General features: G+C 48.0%; 2 protein-coding genes across 2 annotated transcripts; both read left to right on the top strand.

The window, feature by feature from the left end:
• The first annotated feature begins 2,632 nt into the window (after nt 1-2,632).
• On the top strand, nt 2,633-10,943 carry FLAD1 (flavin adenine dinucleotide synthetase 1). Its single transcript, XM_006895828.1, has 8 exons — nt 2,633-2,662; nt 3,131-3,347; nt 6,031-6,775; nt 8,479-8,626; nt 8,786-8,884; nt 8,969-9,158; nt 10,566-10,639; nt 10,732-10,943. Exons 2-8 carry the CDS (start codon nt 3,267-3,269, stop codon nt 10,865-10,867), a joined length of 1,473 nt encoding a protein of 490 aa, XP_006895890.1. The 5' UTR covers nt 2,633-2,662; nt 3,131-3,266; the 3' UTR covers nt 10,868-10,943.
• A 479-nt stretch (nt 10,944-11,422) lies between these two features.
• Nucleotides 11,423-11,608, top strand: LENEP (lens epithelial protein). Its single transcript, XM_006895827.1, has one exon. The coding sequence runs from the start codon at nt 11,423-11,425 to the stop codon at nt 11,606-11,608; it is 186 nt and encodes a 61-aa protein (XP_006895889.1).
• The last annotated feature ends 7,346 nt before the right edge of the window (nt 11,609-18,954 follow it).

Raw genomic sequence — 18,954 nt, 5'->3', positions numbered from 1 at the left:
AACACAGGCTCTTGGTCATACATTGTTGAATAAAATTCTTCTTTGTTAGCCAATTCTTTTTGGTACAGTGATTCTATATACTCCCTCCATCTTCTTCTAATGCTTCCTGTATCACTTAATATTCTACCCAAAGCATCTTTAAATATTGCCAACTGGAGGCTTGAATTTGTTCTTTGGTTCCTTCAGCCCACTGGTTTTCTGACTCCAGCTCTTTGCACATTTCATTATAATATTTTGCTTTGTCTTCCCGTGATGCCCTTTGAAATCTTTTCAGCTCCTTAATTTCTTTTTTTCTTTTTATTAATCCTCATACGTGGCAGAAAGGTGCACCCATGTATTGTAGAACTCCTAGAGTATATATAAAATGGCATAGGTGGAAATTCTTCCAGTCATTTTCCTCTTGGTAACTTCATCTTGCTAATCTGTTCAGAAGTTCTAAAAGTATCCTCCATTCCAGTGGCTTCCACCCTGCCCCTGCCACATTATATTACTAAACACAGCCCCCGGGAATAGATAAATGGTGTCAAGATCAGGATGAAGAGTTTTCTTTTTTTTTTAAATACATTTTTATTTTATTATTTCTGTGTGCGTGTACCATCAAATCAGATGTGACTGGTCCAGGAGGAGATTGCCCCTCCTTCCCCGGCAGAGCATCTGGTGGATTCGAACCGTGCACCTCTGGGATTGTAGTTGCAGCTTCTTGCCACTAGGCCACCAGAGCTCCCCTAAGAGTTTTCTTAAAGTAAGTCATCCATACATATTAAAGTAACCCTTTGCATTATTTAACTTTTTTTTTATTTCAATTTGTTCATTGTTGCCCATTTTCCTCCCTGCCTACCACCCCCAGTTTGCTTTTCTCTTTGGGGAAAAAAAAATATTTCATTGTTGTATAATCCCCCTCACCTGTCCACTTTACTATGTAGCTCTTATTCTGTTGTCATGCAAATAATACCTAATCATATATTACTTTTAAGCAGTTCTATTCATCATCTGTTTCAATGCAGTGTACATTATTTATCCCCTCTCTTCTTAGTTCCTCCCCAACCCCTATATCAGTCCTGTTTTATAACAGTGGCATTATGCAGTATTTGTCCTTTTTTGAGCTATTTTGTTCAGCATATTGTCCTCCAGCAAAATTTCCACCCATTTTGTATAATATTTCATAAGTTCTTTCTTCAGTGCTGCATAGTATTCCATTGTGTGAATGTACCACAGCTTCTCTATCCATTCATTTATTGATGGGCACTTGGTAGTTTCCATCTCTTGCTATTGTGAACAATGCAGCTCCTTAATTTCTTGATTTCTTCCCTTTGCTTTGGCTTCTCAGCATTCTAGTGCAATATTCAGTCTCTTCTGATATCATCTTGGTCTTTTCTTCCTCCTCTGTCTTTGTGATGACCTTTGCATTCTTCCTGGATGATATTATTGATATCCTCCGACAGCTCATCTGGTCTTCACTCATTAGTGTTCAAGACCTCAAACCTGTTCCTGAGATGGTTTTGAAATTCAGGTAGGATAGACTCAGGGTCAAATTTTGGTTCCTGTGGATTTGATTTAATCCTCTTTGGCTTTAGTTTGAACTTCCATATGAGCAATTAATATTCTGTTCTACAATCAGCGCCTGGCCTAGTTTTCACATACATACTCTGTCTGATTCTTGGGCATATCATTAGGTGAAAACCATGTGTATACTCTGTGTTGCAGATTGCCTTCGAGTGGAGCATGACTTATAGCGACCCTATGAACAAAAGGCCTGAAGCCCCTCTACAACTATCGATATTTATCAAAGTTCACAGACATAAGTATATACAGTGTGTTGTTGGTATGTGTCGTTGGTTTTCAGAGGCAGTAAATCATATGGGAGGTGACTGCTCATCCCTCTCTCCTGTGAAGCACCAGTGGATTTTAACCTCATGCCTTTATACTGACAGCAAAGCTTCTTACCACTATGTCACCAAAACTCCGTACATACAGTGTAGTTCTGGGGACAGAGTTTGACGAAGCTGCTCATCATTCAATGTGCACCCTTGTCTCTGTAAAGGTTGCAGCAAAACAATTCTTAAACCCTAGTTTGTTTTTTCATCTTTTTCACCAAAGTGAAAATCCTCTTGTGACTTCTTCTGGCTAACAAAAAAAGAGGGAGGATGAAATTATACAAGAATGAATGAATTTTAAAAATAAAAAAAAGAAAGTGAACTGGGGGAAGGAGAGAAATGTGCAACAATGAATGAATGAAAATCCACTCTTCTGTAAAAAAAAAGGTACTAATTTAGATCTTTTCTAAAAGTAAGTGGTATAAGCCGAACTTTGCAAAAACAAGGATACCACACCCACCGACTCGACGGCAGTCCGTGAAGCATTTCCACGCACAGGTCCTTCGTTCGCCCATAGTCCTAAAGCCTTCCCTTAGAGGAGAAGCCCGACCTTGGAGCTTCTAAGTGAGGGAGTGGCACGTGGTGACCCTAAAGACAACAAGTACCTTTCTCACACACACAGTAAAGCCGCAATCAGTTTCACCAATAGGGACCCGGAAGGCGGTCTGAGTGAAAGTCAGCTTGACCAATTAGCATAAAGCAGGCTCGGTCTAGGGCGGGGCTCCGAGTACGGAAGCTGCCCTGGGACAAGAGGAAAGAAAGACCGGGTGAAGGGGCGAAAGAGGCAGGTGAGTGAGTCCCTGGAAGAATTCTATATTCAAAAGCTTGATGGAAAAGGGGGCTTCTCGGTTAGCAAGGGTGCGAACGACTGGAAGAGAAAGTGAAAGCAATAAGTCCTGATGGTGGTTAAGAGAGGGAATGCATTTAAATAACTACCCTGGATAGAACAGACATTTATTTAAAGGGGCAGATGCCCCAAGAGAAGAAACATTTATACTGAAGATGCCTGTTGTGGTAGTTCAGACACTAGAGGTAACTGGTTAGACATTTAAAGGAGTACATTTAAAGGGGTAGGTGTTCGGAGACGCAAACGGGAGACTAGCGGCAGGCTTAGAGGACATATTTAAATGAGCAGGGGCTAGAGGTTGAGAATATATGTATTAAAGAGGCAAGAATAAAGGAGTCGCTTGTCAAGAGCTTAGTTGGAAAGGATGCAAAAGAATGCTCTCCCTCATAATTCTTTCTGACTCCTCCAGGTTTTCTCGACCCCCTTTCCCAGGCTATGGCCCCCAGTTCCCTGTAGATCTGGCAGGACCCCAGTGCATACGACCCCTATTTCGGGGTCTGGGTGGCTACTGGAGGGCCTTGCAGAGGGGCAGAGAAAGCAAGACCATGACTTCTAGGTCTTCTGAAACTTCCCCAGGGCGCAGCGTGACGGCTGGCATCATCATTGTTGGAGATGAGATCCTTAAGGTGCGTCTGGGACGAAGCGGGGGAGGGGTGGCATTCTCCTGTCATTAGGTGTCTCTCTAATGACTCCCTAACATTGAGGATGAACCAAGTGGGTCCATCTCGCCGCAGTCGGGTCACGGGGGAGTCCCAAATATTGGAGGAAATAGGACTTTCATTCTCTTAATTACTCTGTCGAAAAACTTAAAGCAAGCCCCTGCAGTAGGCCAAGCTCAGTGGTTAGGGAAGTATCCCTAATTCCATATATGACAGGGAATCCAAAGCCTAGATAAGATACAAGTACATATATTGTTTATTTGAGAGTTGTAGCCACTTAATTTGGCACCAGCAATGTGAATAAATAAAACAGAAGGAAAACACTAGAAGGGAGAAATCACTCCTCATCAGAGCTCCTTTAGTAGTAATCTCTCTTCTCTCTCATTGCTGTTGAGTTGGAACTTAGCATGGCTGACTGTCCATCCTCACCTCCTCTTACATAACCCCCACCACCATCCTGCCCACATAGCAGCTGGTGGATTCAAACTGCATGCCTTTGGGTTGGCATGGAAACTTATTACCCACTGGTCCACCAGAACTCCCTTTAATAGTAATGTTAAGTGAGCCAACGGCTTGTCACCTCGCTGCCTGCACCTGCCCTTCGGGGAGAATAGGGGTCATTAAAGGAAACTGAACATTGGAAAAAAAAATAGTAATGTTGTGTACTGTCAAGTTGGAACTGACCCAGAGCTGACCCTCCAGCAGGTTTTCAGAAGCAGTAAATTGCACAGGAGGTGACTGACCATCCATCTCCTGCAGAAGAGCTGATAGATTTGAACCTCTTTCCTGTGGGTTGGAAGCACAGCTCCTCACCACTAAGCCACCAGAGCTCCTTTTAATAGTAACGCCGACCCTTATTTATTAAATGAAGGGCCTTAGTAGTAAAGTAGTTAAAGCATTCGACTGCCAACAAAAAGGTCAGAGGTTCAACCCACCAACCACTCCTTGAAGAAGGATGTAGCAGTCTGCTTCTGTAAAGACTGACAGCGTTAGAAACCTGTGGCCAGTTCTACTCTGTCACATAGGGTCTCTGAATTGGAGTGGATTCTACAGCAGTGGGTTTGCTTTGTTGTTTTTGATTGCTTAATAGGGCCCAAAAACACTTATTATATTACAAGATTTTACTAATCTTCACCACCAAACTATGAGGTTGGTGATTCATTGTAAATCTAAATTAATTGATTATACTTAATAGATTATAAAGCTCAGGTGGGATAGTCTATCGCGAGTTGCGCTGCTTACCCAAAGACCTAGCCTCTCTGGCACTTCAATCTACCATCAGTGCCTCAGGAGAAAGATGGGAGATCTCTTGGCATGTGCTTTATAGCCTTAGAAACTCAGTGGAGGATCAGTTATAGGCCAGTCTGATTTGGCAACAGTGAGTGAATGAATAAGTGAATATATAACCTTATGGTAAGAAGCTGTGCTGCAATATCACAGGCACACAGTTCAAATCCACCAGATATTCCACCGGAGAAAGATGGACAGTGTCCTCTCATGATTCACTGCCTCTGAAAACCTACTGGAGGGTCAGATATGTGTCAGTTCCGATTCAACAACACAAAAACAATAGCAAACATTATAAAATTAGGCTCAGAGAGGTTGAGAAACTTGTCCCTGGTTACACAGCTTGAAGTAGTAGAACTGGGATTCCAGCCTCATTCACTTTTACTCCAGAGCACAAAATCAAAACCCCTAAATCCTCTGTGGGGAATCAGAAGGAGATGGTTTAAGGAAAGAAAATTGGCCACACACTATAGAGAGGCAGCCTCAAATACTCTGCAGAGGAATTTGAACTTTATTCTGTATAAAATTGGAAACAACAAATAGCTTTTGAGCCCAAGAGTGATGCAATCACAGTGAGGCATTAGGAAGGTTATTCGGGAGGCCCTGGACAGACTGTTGTGATAGGAGGCTAGTAGCCTGGCCAGAAAGGCTCTTGCCATTGTCAAGGTGAAAGGTACCAAGGATCTACTTGTTGGCAGTGGGGCGAAAGAGAAAGAGCAAATGAGGAGAACTTCACAAGGAAAATTAGCAGGATGCATACTGCCTCATCCTGTGAGGTCCATGGACGTACAGTACCTAGGGTTGCCATTAACTAAAGTGACAACAGCCAGGGATATGGTAAAGGCATCCCACAAGCACTTGTAGCCAAGGGACTGAAACTAGGGGAAAAGATCAGGATTGTGAGACAGTGGACTAAGTGCTGTCAAATTGATCCTGACTCTGCTGATCTGAATGTCTATGGAGTAGGACTGCTCCACAGGATTTTCAAGGCTGTGACCTTTTAGAAGCAAATCTCCAGGCCTGTCTTCCAGATGCCTCTAGGTAGGTTCAAAGAATCAGCCTTTCAGATAGTAGTCCGGCACTTAACCATTGTGCCAGCCAAGGACTATTAAATTGACTGATTACCACAGGTGAGGTCAGAGACATAGTGCAAAGGCGGCAGGCTGGCCCATGGTAGATCACTAACTTCATTCCAGAAGGTTTTTTCTACTTTTATACTCAGTCTAGGCTTCTTGAAGGCTGTAATAGTGGTGTTCCCCAAATAACAGAGTACCTATCATCAATCAGCTGTCATCTCTTCCTTGTGCCCTCGTCCCCGCAGTACTGACATTCTTATTCTCTGCCTCCTCTCCTTTTGATCCAGGGCCACACTCAGGACACCAACACCTACTTTCTGTGCCGGACGCTGCGCTCCCTGGGGGTCCAGGTGTGCCGGGTCTCTGTTGTACCTGATGAGGTAGCCACCATTGCAGCTGAGGTCACCTCATTTTCCAGGCAGTTCACTCATGTCCTCACAGCAGGGGGTATTGGCCCCACTCATGATGACGTGACCTTTGAGGCAGTGGCACAGGCCTTTGGGGATGAGCTGAAGCCACACCCTGAGCTGGAAGCCGCCATCAAAGCCCTGGGAGGGGAGGGCCGGGAGAAGATGACTCTGGTGCCTTCCTCTGCCAGCCTGCACTACGGCACTGATCCTCGAACCGGCCGCCCCTTCAAGTTCCCACTGGTCTCTGTCCAAAACGTCTACCTCTTCCCAGGCATCCCGGAGCTTCTACGGCGAGCACTGGAGGGGCTGAAGGGATTGTTCCAGAACACAGCTGTTCAGTTCCACTTGCGGGAGCTGTATGTGGCCGCTGATGAGGCCTCTATTGCCCCCATCCTGACGGAGGCCCAGGCCCACTTTGGGCGCAGACTTGGCCTCGGTTCCTACCCTGACTGGAGCAGCAACTACTACCAGGTGAAACTGACCCTGGACTCAGAAGAGGAAGAGCCTTTGGAGGAAGGTCTGGCCTACCTGACAGCCCGTCTTCCCCAGGGATCACTGGTCCCCTACATGCCCAACGCTGTGGAGCAGGCCAGTGAAGCTGTGTACAAACTCACCGAATCAGGTTAGGGCCACCTCCGGTAGCCGTTGGAACCAGCCATTGGTGCCACCGAAGGTCTCAGGGATGTATGGAATATTGGGGACTTTTCATAAATCTTGGGAGAGTAGAAAATAGCTACTTATGGGTATTGGGCTAAATAACATATATCTCAATAGGATAAATGTCTGCTCTACTCATAAGGGGACATTAGTTTAACAGGAAAAATATAAAATTCTTACTGTGAAGTCAGAACCAATTCAGACCCTCCAGTGGGCTTTCAGAGGCTGTAAATCTCACCAGAGGAGATTGCTCATCTTTCTCCTACAGAGCAACTGGATGATTCAAATCGCCTGCCTAGTCCACTGAGCTGGCTTAGGAGGAAAGTTAGACATTAAACAGGACATCATTCCAGTGATGTGAGGGAGGAGGGGGCTCCACAAGGGAGCTCAACCTTGAAATGGGGTCAAAGGAGGCTCCTCTCAGCAACAAGAACAAAGTTCAACTGGGTAGCTAACAGTACATGCTGGCAAGGTTGTCAAAAGATTGGAACTCTTCAGATGCTCTGCTGGAGAAGGAGGGGGCAATCTCCTCCTGTACCAGTCAGATCTGATTTGATGGTACACGTAAGAATAATACAATTTAAAAAAAAAAAGATTTGAACTCTTATTCACTGCTGGTGGGAATGTAAAATGGTATAGCTACGATGAAAGGTGGGTTGGCGCTTTCTCAAAAAGTTGGAAATAAGAAATACTATTTGACTCAGCAGTTCCACTACTGGGAACATACCCTAAAGAAACCAGAGCCATAACTCAAACAGTTGTAGGCACATCCATGTTTACTGCTGCACTATTCACAATAGTAAAAGTGATGGAAACAACTCAAGTGCCTACCAACAAATGAATAGGCAGAAAAACCATGGTACATTCACACAGTGGAATATTAGGCAGCACTGAAAAACAATGAAATTGTAAAACATTACACATATGAGGAGGCCTGGAGGACATTATGCTGAGTGACAAATGCTGTATAATGATACCGCTGTCATAAAATAGGATAGGAATGGGGGAGTTGGGAAGAGAATGGGAAAAGAGTGGATAGATAAAGAACACTGCATTAGATCAGATAAGGGGAAGAACTGTCTGAAAGGAATGGATGATTTGGCATTATATGTATGACAACAGTATGGAACAAGGGCTGAATTGTGGGGAGGGCTGAGGGAGAAGGAGGGAAGGGAGAAGAAAATGCAACAATAGAATAAAAATGAAAACATTTCTGATGTTTAAAAAAAGTTATGAATGGAAAGTAACATAGTTAATTGGAACTGTTTAAGTAGTTATATTACAGTTCAAAACTTTTTAAAAAAGACTCCTCTGGGTAAGTGGCATCCAGCTGAGGGATAAGGAGGGTTTGATGAGGCTAGAAGTAGGCAAGAGGACCAGTATGAGCAAGACCCAGAAAGGAAACAGCATGAGCTTTAAGGGAATAGAAGGGAAGCAGGCCACCTAGCGAAGGCACTGAGGGCAAGACTGACGTGAGGTATCAGTGGCTGAAGGCACACAGAGGCTAACTCTGCAGGCCCCAATAGGTGGCATGAAGGAGCTTGGACTTGATCCTAGGGGAACACTGGGAGGGTAGTGGGGGGTTTTAGGCAAGGGTAGTGTAACCTCCACTCCCTCTTGATAGACCTGTGTTTCTATCTGTTAACTTCTTCTCTGCCTACCTGGAAGGATCTCCTCTGGGACAAAAAGTGGCAGGCGCCCTGCAGACCATTGAAAAGGGCCTGGCTCAGTACACCCTTACCCAGCTCTGCGTGGGCTTCAATGGGGGCAAGGACTGCACTGCCCTCCTTCACCTATTCCACGCAGCTGTTAGGAGGTAAGCCTATACCCTGAAAGGCACCCTGATCCCCCTGCTCCTCTTCCTCAATCCTGGAAGCAGAGAGTAAAGGAGTGTCTGGGGTAGACTGGGAGGATAGTAATCGTGGTGACCTCCTAATTCCATTCCCCACCATAATTATTGTGTATCCCTTCTCAGGAAATGCCCAGATGTCCAAGAACCCCTCCAGATCTTGTATATCCAAAGCATTGCCCCTTTCCCTGAGCTGGAGCAGTTTCTACAGGACACCATCAAGAGGTATTAGAAGCCTGCGGGTTGGGCTCCAGGAGGGACTTAGCAGGGCTCACTCCTGACCTCCACATCTCCTTCTTCCCTCCCAAGGTATAATCTGCATGTACTGGAGGCTCAGGGGGACATGAAACAGGCTCTGGGTGAGCTGCAGGCACGGCATCCCCAACTGGAGGCCGTCCTGATGGGCACCCGCCGCACTGACCCATATTCCTGCAGCCTGCTTCCCTTCAGCCCCACGGACCCAGGCTGGCCTTCATTCATGCGAGTCAACCCACTGCTGGTAATGGGGGAACCGCTATCCCTGTCATCACTGCACCCTGACTCCTTAAAAGCTAGAGGGCCGGGAGCCAGCAGCTTCAGAAACAGTGAACAAGACCTTTAGTCCAAGGGAGGGGCCATACCCTTGTTCATTCAGTCTTCTGACTGATCTTCATTGAGCTCTGGTGAGCTTCTAGGTGAAAGATTATAATTTACAACCAACCTAACTTTTCTGTAGGAGAAAGACCTGGCCATCTGCTTCTAAAGATGACAGCCTAGGAAATCCTAGGGGGCAGTTCCACTCTGTACCGTGTGACATGGAGCTGCTATGAGTCTGAATCAACTCAGTGGCACCTGACAACAACAACTGGCTGGCTGGCATTGTGCACTCCACCATGAGCAGAACAATGAGTTAGAACTGTGCTGTCCAATACGATAGTGGTCTCTAGATATTTGTTGCTGTTATTGTTAGGTGCTGTCAAGTACGACTTCACAGCAAGCCTGTGAACAGAGAGCTGAACCCTGCCCTTAACCTGCACCATTCTTATAATCTCCATCATGCTCAAACTCACTGTGGTAGTCAACTCAACTGTGTTAATCCATCTTATTGAGGATCTATTTTCAGAAGGAACCAGTCCTTGGAAATAGATAGACATTATGCTAGGAAAGGTGGAGGGTTGGTGAAAGAGAGGAAGACCCTAGCTATTTACTTACACTTAAATAACTTAAATAACTGGCATAACCTAGTCCATAGGAAGTTGAGCTCTTAATCCAAAGGTGACACCTCTCTGTCAGTTCAAAGCTACCAGGTGCTCTGTAGGAGAAAGATAAGCAATCTCTTCACATGCTCTTTACAGGTGCTCTGTAGGAGAAAGATAAGCAATCTCTTCACATGCTCTTTACAGCTTCTGGAAATCCACTGGAGGGTCAGTTCCAACTTGACAGCAATGAGTTGGGTTGCTTTTTTTAATAGTTAATATTTAAATTTTTATTAATTAAAGCTAATACAAATGACCAAAGCCCACTGAACTGTATACTTTAAGTAGAGGAGTCTTGCAATATGTAAATTATATCTCAATTTAAAAAAATTAAATTGAAAATCCAGGACCTCAGTTGCACTAGCCACATTTTGGAGCTCAGTAGTCCTGTCGGACAGCACAGATATAGGGAATTTCCACGACTATAGAAAGTTTCTGTTAAATAGTGGAGGGGAGACTGGCAATAGAGAGGGGGAAAGAATGAAGGCTTTCTCTTTATCATTGGCTAGCTTCCATAGAGCTAGACATACCAGAGAATCAGACAGCAGATATAATAACATGCCTCAGAGGTCAAGGGAGCTGAACGGTGGGCCCCTTCCAGGACAGCATGGGCAAATGTGAGAGAGGGGAGTCAGGTTATTTGTGATGACTCTGATTCTCTGACCTCCCAGGACTGGACCTACAGAGACATCTGGGACTTTCTGCGTCAACTGTTTGTCCCTTACTGTATCTTGTATGACCGAGGGTAAGAGTGTTGGGGGAAGAGTAGGGACGTGGGGGTGCTGAGATGGGAAGAGCCCCTCACCACACACTTGTCCTCCATTCTCTCCCTTTCAGGTACACATCACTGGGGAGCCGGGAGAACACTGTTCAGAACCCAGCCCTGAAGTGCCTGAGCCCCGGAGGATACCCCACCTACCGCCCGGCTTACCAACTGGAAAATGAGGATGAGGAGCGGAACTCCCGCACATGACCTGTGCCCTCTTTGGGAGGGAGGGGAGGTGGCTGTCCTGCGGTGTAACCTCCAATAAACCACGTTTCTAACTGTGCCCTTGCTTTTGCTGTGTCTGCCTGCTGCAGGGGATGGACAAAGCTAAAATGGGCCAAATTCTGCTCATCCTAAGGGGCCCAGGGTGACGCCACACAGGCTAGAAAGGAACACTCATTGGTGGGTCTTGACACCAGCTTCAATGGGAGCCCCCCAGAGGTCAGAGAGTAATGCTTACCCTGGGGAAAAGGTGCAGCCAAGCAGAGCACCCACATTATCAAGGCTTAGGGAAGGGGAAGGGGAACTGAGTTGGCCTGGTGGGGAGGATAAAAGACAAGCCTGGTCCTCCTACCGCCAACCCCACCCACCATGGACAGGGGCTGACTCAGCCTGTTCCCAGGCCAGAACCTTCCTTTGCTGGACCCTGGGCCCTTTGTGTCTCTAGTCATGAGGCCGGAGGGGGGTGGGGGTGTGGGGGGAACGGTGTTGATAAAAGGCCCTGGAGGTCACCTCCCACCCTTCCTCAGAGCTGCTGCCCACATGCAGCCACGGACACAGCCCTTAGCCCAGGCCCTACCCTTCTCCCTCGGAGGAGTCCTGCGAGATGCTGGGCTCCGAGTACCTGTCATGAAGATGGGCACAGGGTGGGAGGGCCTACAGCGGACCTTGAAGGAAATCGCCTACATTCTTCTCTGCTGCTGGTGTATCAAAGAGCTACTGGATTAATGGCAGAGAACTGCCTCCTCTTCGCAGCTGGTGACGCTCAGGTGGGCAGAGTAGGGAACACAAGGTTTGGCTGCAGTGTGTGGCAGATCCTGTCTCTCACCTTCCCATTCTCTTCTTTAGCACCCAGTCCACCCTCCATCAAGACTGTTGGGGCCAGCTGTGATTGACCATGAATGAGTGGCATGTGGATCCCGCTTTGAGCGGTGCGTCAGGCCTGCCTCATCTTGGGCCTCATCTGTTCTGGTGGCCAGGTTTTTGGCATGCTCGCAAGGACCCCAATAAGATTACATGAGACCTGGAGTTCCCCCCAGCCTGGCTGACCTTAGCATATGTATCCCTTTAATATCAAGAATTGGCTGTTCCTTAACCCTCAGATCTCTGAGAATCACTGAAATAAATATATATAAATTATATTATAAATTATATAAATAGATAATAAATATGCTAAAGTTGCAAATTCCTAATGTCTGGTGGAAAAATGTAAAAAAAAAAAAAATCCTCAGTAAAGGGTATTGAAACCAGGGTACAGATCAGGGAGGAGTGTGTCCTGGATAGAACTGATGCCCAATGGGGAGAACAGAGGGTAGAAAGGCCAGGTTCCTCCAGTCTTTGGGCAAAAGAGGATTCAGCTTGGGTAGAGTCTGCGATGCGGCCCTGATTTGGGTAGCTCCAGCCTCTGGGGAGAGGGGAGAGCACTGACTGCTGCTAGCTCCTGGCTTCTCCAGCTGATGCACAAAGCACGAGTGTTGGGATGGCCACACTGGTCCCTCTGGCTGGTGACAGTACGGTTCCATCCGAACAAACAGCCAGGGCGAGCAGAGCTGACTCCTCCCATCCCTTGGCATCCACTAACACATGCTTTCCCTGAACTGTTCCCAGTGGTAGGCACACATCAGTCTTCTACACGACTTGCTAGTGCTCACTGATGCACACCCCCACAACATCAGAGCCAGCCACAGGGCTTATTTGCAGTCCTCCTGGGATCTGCATGTAGCCTCCTTGGCCCCGAGTGGTGCCCAGTTTTTGCCACCTCCCTTTTTCACCTGGGGCATTAGCCTAGAGATAGGACACAGGGCTCTCCTCTCCTTCCCAGGGACCTTTCTCAGTTTTCTTAGTTAACTCCTCTGGGGCTTTTGTCTTCTTCCTTTTTGTAAAAGTAATACATGCTTGGAGTAAAGAAGTCCGAGAGTGAAAATTAAGTCTCTCTCTCACACACACATACTCCATGTGCCCCCAACTCCCAGCTTTCCCTGGAGATAACCATAATTACCAGTTTCTCAGAGATAGTCTGGGAATACACAGCATCTCCATTCCAGTTATTTAACAAATAGTATTGAGCGTCTACTGTCTGCACAGTGGGGTGCTTTAAATGCAGCAGTGAACAAAATAGATCATTGTACTCGTAAAACTTAGGTATCAGAAGATAGAAGATAAACTGTAAGCACTAAATAAATATTTATATTAAAAAGTGATAGATGCTATGTAAAAAGAATACAAAGCTTAAGTGGAGGTAGAAGCAGGTCATAGAAGACTTGGGCTCTTACCTCAGTGAAATGAGGAACCATTGCAGGGTTTTGAGCATGATTTGTGATTTGAAAGACTCCTACATGGCCTAGTAGCAAGAAGCTGCACTGCAATCCCAAAGGTAAACAGTTCAAATCCACCAGCAGCTCTGCTGGAGAAAGATGAGCAATCTCCTCCCTTGTGATTAACTGTTTCTGAAAACCTGCCAGAGGATCATCTATAAGTCAGTTATGACTTGACAGTACACAACAACTCATATTGAACGGAACTCTGGTGTCTTAGTGGTCAAGAGTTGTGCTGCCAGTATGAAGGCAAAGGGTTTGGATTTAGCAGCCACTAGAGGGAAATGGGCAGTTTACCATGCAATTTTTTTTTTTAAATTTTTGTGTGAGTGTACCGTCAAATCAGATCTGACTGGTACAGGAGGAGATTGTCCCTCCTTTTCCCGGCAGAGCATCTGGTGGATTCGAACCGTGTGCCTCTGGGATTGTAGTTGCAGCTCCTTGCCACTAGGCCACCAGAGCTCCCCTACCATGCAATTTTACTGCCTCTGAAAACCCATAGGAGTATCACCTATGAGTGGGTTCCAACTCACCAGAACATAACAACTCATATTGAGAAGACTGTAGAGGAGCAAGATTAGACTACGAGCTATCCATGAGGCAATGGGAACAATCCAGCTAGATACTAGTGGCTTAAACCAGTGTCACAGCAGAAGCAGTGTGAAGAAGCAGCTGTAGATATGCTTATTCCTCATAGTTGGGAACATACTCTATATGTTATTAGGCACCTTGCTTTTTTTCCCTGTTAACATAACTTGTTTCACATTAGTACATTTACAGTCTCTTCCTTTTGTCTTGTTTTTCTTTTTAAAGGGAACTCTGGTGGCCTAGTCAGTTGAGAGTTTTGCTACCAATCCAAAGTAGATGTTTCAAATCCATAAGTTGCTTTGAGAAAGAAAGATGAGCAATCTCCTCCCATGTGCTTTTCAGCCTCTGAAAACCTGGTCAGCTATGTGTTGATTTCAGTTCCATGACAATGAGTTTTGGTTTTCATTCTTTTCATGACAGCACATTACTTCAATCTGAGCTTACTTGAAAGTCCAGTGCCCCCCTCCTTAGTCATTCAAAAATCTATGTCTGGTCCCCCAACCCTATCCCATGGCAGAGTAGTAAAATAGGTATGGTATTGAAGCCAATCAGATAGGAAGGTGGGGAGGGGCAGAGCTGCACACAGAATACACCATCTATCTGAATCTTGGACTTCTTCCTTGAGTTTGCACCTGACTTGCAGTCTGGCCCTTGCCCCCTTTCCTTTCTTAGAGGGCACTGCTACCTAATGGGGGTCCTGCTTGGAGATGGATTCTGTAGTCTGAGGTCTGGGCAGAGAGGCCTTGGCCAAGAGATATCTAGCAAAGACCACTGAGGAAGTGGTGGGCAGAGGAAGGCACAGCCCAAGACTGTGGCCTGTGGTGAGACTGGGGTGGAGAACTGGAGTGGGGAAAGAGCAATAGAGATTATACAGTGATCAAGAGGAGTGTCAGGTCTGGAAAGGCTTAAAAGAAGGATCGAGGAGTAAGAAAGTAACAATAACCTCACACACCAAACACAGCAATACAAAAAGCTTCACAGAAGTCTACTTCAAAAACAGGCAAAGAAGGGAGAAATAGTCCATGTTGATCAGAAGGAAGCACTCCGAGAGGTGAAGTGGCATATACAGACTCAGAAAGATGGGCCATGATGGGAACCAACTTGATTGATGGCATTGGGGTGGGGTTTCGTTTATATTTTCAAGAGGCTGACACAATAGTGTCGCTGTGAGTTGTGCTCGAGTTGAAGGCAATCATCAACAACAGCAGCAACACAGAGCAATGACATCTGTTTTGGGGATGCTATGGAGTAAAAAAAGCCCTTGGGAAAAAATTTAAAAAAAAAAAAGAGGCTGACTCAAAATACATTATACACTAATCCTGGCTTATTAACATAAAAGAGACAACCCATTCCTCAATAGGCTTAAAACCATAGGCTTCGAGGTTAGGATTTATAACATGTATTTTTAGAGAGCATAATTCAATCCATAACAATGACCCTAAATTTACTGATTTTAAAATTAGCCTGGTTTCCCCTTATTAGCTGGTGCTATCTCATTGCATTGCTTTCCCTCTTCCCACCTCACCCCTAATTTCTGTGACTTCCTCAGCTCATTTAGGGGGTCGTCAAAGCCCATCGCTGTGGAATCTACTTACATTCACTGGCAGTGATCATATAGGTTACTCATGAGGTTTTTAAGGTTGTACATCTTTGACTAATGAATTTGAATGCACCACTTCTCCGTCAGCAGTGTAATTCTTAACCCCGAGCAACACCAGGGCTTCTAATTGGGGTCTGGCTATGCCTTTTTCATCTAAACCAGGTGAAGCCTGGAGAGAGTAGCACACAGCCACAATCTCTAGTCCACACTACTCACTCTTCTACAAGAAAAAAGACGCGAGGTGGGGCTGAACCCCCCTCGAATGTTCTCTTCCCAGTTAGAAAGAGCACAGGTTTTGAGGGTCTCAGTTACTCCCTTTCGAATGGGGAAGAAATAGGATAGCAAGGTAAGACCTCCATCTATCTACCCCTTGGCTTCTTGGACTCCTCTAGTGGCCACAAGGGATAGGGGTAGGGGGGGAACGAAGATTGCATTCGATGATGTAGGACCCTCATTGGCAGACAGAGGGCAAGGGCCACGGTGAAGTTGTCTGAGAAGCAGCACTCAATGAACTAGATATTATAGTAATAATTTTGGGGAGGAACGCAAGTTTTCTTAGCAATATCAAGAGGTGAGCAGGAAGAAGGGTGGCAGACGTACACACACACACACACACACACACACACACATACACACACACACACGTGTTCTTATTTGCATTTCTATTGTCATCATATTTGTGTTATTTCGCTCCTAGTGGTCAGAAATCCCCACCTCTTTCAATTACTCCCAGCGGAGACTTTTCACTCCTGAGTCTTCCCCAGCCTCGGGGCCGGCCGTAGTCGTTCTTCGAACCTTTCTCTGGCTGGGTACACCCTGTCCCTCAATGTCTCCAGCTTCGCCCTGTGCCCAGTGCTGAGTCTCAGCCCTCACTGCGGCAACACCAACACTAAACTGGATTTGAGAAGCCAGAATAACTGCGCCGCCTAGTGGCTAGCTGGAGGGAGCTTGCGGGCAGAGGGGTTCTGTTTCACCCTCCTTGGGACGTGGAGTTTTGGAAAATGTTCCCCAGAGCTTCCTGAAGCTAAATTTACCTCCCTCGGCCCAGGGGGGCGCAGAGATCCCGGCGGCGATTAGCGCTGCAGCGCCGCAGCCCGCTCGCGCCCAGAGGCCCGGAATAGGTCCCGAGTTATAAATAGTGCAGCCCGCAGGTGTGGGGGGAGTTAGCGGGAGGGGGGTACCCCTGGCAGCCACGGCCCCTTCAGGTGGGTTGGGCGGTCGCGGTAGGGGCGCCAGGGGGCGGCGGACGGGGGGACTGCGGTCTCAGCGCCCCCAGTGGTTTCCTGGGCGGCGGGTTTTTTTTTTTTTTTTTTTTTTTTCGAGGGAAGCGGAGGCAGCTGGGTTGGGGGGAGGAAAGAGAAGAGAGGTGGGCGCCTGGCACAGGTTGACGCTCAGCCTGCCACCTTTCAAAACCGGCCCCCAGACCCACTCACTCTGGTCCCCGCCCAAGCAGAACCCCTCCTCTCTTCCCTACCAGAAATTCTTTCCCCCCAGACTCTGCAGCCGCTACTAACTCCTTCATCTCCAGCTGCCCCTGGGCGCACCTGGACCCAGTCCTAGTGACTTGGTCTGGGCATCTGGCTGCCAGTCCAAGTCGCTATTCCCAGCGCCAGGTGTCTAGTCCTTCCTAGGAAAGGTTAACTCCCAGCTGGGACTTTCATTCCGCTCTGTGCAAAATCCTCGTCCTTTATCCATCTTCTGCTACTTCGCCAAATTTTAAGGTCTTCGCTGGTAGCCCGAAGACTCCAGTCCTTAAGATGTGTAGGACACCTGGCTACACCTGAGAGGCTCCTTTAGGCCCCACACTTATCCTGAGCACTGTTAGTCAGGGGCCTAGTGGTAGAGGCGGCGGCGAGGCCCTCTGGGGCCCGGCTGGGGTTTCGTGGGAGGGGGTGACTGTCCCCAGTCAGCGTTTCTGGGCTGCCGCAGTCCCAGTGGTTTGGCGAGGTAAGAGCAGAGAGGTAGGCGAGAGTTTCAAACCGGGGTTCCCCCTCCAATTTCTTAACTTAAAGGGGAGCTGTGTAGGCCAAATGAAAAGGGAACTTTGAGGGTCGCAGGGGAACTAACAAAAGGTTTAGGACTAGAGTGGGAGTGACAATTTGGATTCAGGTTGTGTCCAGCAAGCCACCAGGCGTAACCCCCAGATGTGACGGCAGCATCGTTCGCTGTTCTGTACCCATGGATTGGTTCAAGGCGCCTGCCCTTCTACTACCTCTAGAAGGGTGCTGCCCTCGCTGGGCCACTTTCTTGTCCCCTCCTTTCCTCGGCTAAACCCTTTCTTCCCCGAAGTTGCCCTCTCTACATTTCACTGGTGCATCTGCCACTGCTTCCTGGCATTATCCTTCGCCAGGCCAACGCGACCCCAACAGCCAGTGATGGGAGGAAAAAACCCTGAACTGGACCCCACCCGCTCCAGACTCTGTAGGACCAGAAAGTGTCCAGCGGAGCAGAGAAGAAAACCCGGAGCAGTGGCCGGCCTCTGGACCCAAGGGGGCAGGAACTATAGGAAAACCCGGAGTGGATTACCCGTTGTGGAACGCCCCAGGACAGCTGCTCCCCCCTCCTTTCTATAGCCCCCTAATTCTCCAGTGAGATAATGTCTGGGTTGGGGGGCTGTTTGGTTTGGCCTAGGCCCTCAAGGGCGCCTCACACTTTCCGCCCCTGGCTGGGGTGCAGGGCAGCGGCCCCGAGGCTGAGTCACGGCCCGAGAGGGAGAGGGAGGGAAGGAGGGACCCGGGCTCAGCTCCTCCCCCTGCGAGGGGATCCCGGGTCAGCCCGGGTGAGGGCCAGGGCCCCCTGGCGCCGCCCATTGTGGTCCAACAGGTTGAGCTGGTGTCCTGCGGAGCCACCTGCTGGCAAGGGAGGGGGCCCCCCTATCAAGGGGGGTTGGGAAGGAAAGCAAGTCCTACCCGGTTCGTCCCGGCCGGCCCGGGAGAGCGGAACCTGGCCCGAGGTAGCCGGATTTGATTCCGTTTGACACCAGGGAGGGGCTCTTTGGTGTGTGCAGGCCTAGTGGGAAGCGTCCCTCTCGGGCTTCCAGGAGTGGGGGCGGCACTTAAGTACCCATCTTGGTTCCCCTTTCACATACTCACACATATACACACATCCTAACACAGAGCGGCTCCCCCTGGCCACCTTAGGGATGAGAATGAGTCCAAGTCCAGATGTTGCTACTTCATGGAGATTCAGTTTCTCCAGTTAAGGAGCAGGCGGGGATGAAGACGGGGACCAAGCGCACGAACGCCTCTCCCTCACCCCCTCCCCTCTCGATCAGCCCCTCCTCTCTGATAATGCCAAGGCCGCAGCGGGCACCGGACTAGAGCGCAGGGACTGCTTGCCCTGGGCCCCGATCCCTCCCCGCGGGACGCCGTCACGCGTGGGGAAGGACTCAGTGTGTCAATAGTCTCGACTCTTCTGCCCCTCCGGGGGGAGGGGCGTTAGGTAGAGGCTGGAGCAGAAGGCCTGTTGGTTCCCCTCCCCCTCCCTCCCGGGGCCCTGACCTGATTATGGCCCCTCTCGGGATCCCCTCCCTCAAGACCCTAAATCCCCGTCTCACACCCACCTAGCTTATC

The sequence above is a fragment of the Elephantulus edwardii genome, unplaced genomic scaffold (genome assembly GCF_000299155.1).
Source record: "Elephantulus edwardii isolate Elephantulus edwardi_28Jun2011 unplaced genomic scaffold, EleEdw1.0 scaffold00176, whole genome shotgun sequence".
Classification (NCBI taxonomy): Eukaryota; Metazoa; Chordata; class Mammalia; order Macroscelidea; family Macroscelididae; genus Elephantulus; species Elephantulus edwardii.
The sequence above is the reverse complement of the archived record's forward strand: the minus strand, read 5'-3'. Positions and strand labels throughout refer to the sequence as shown.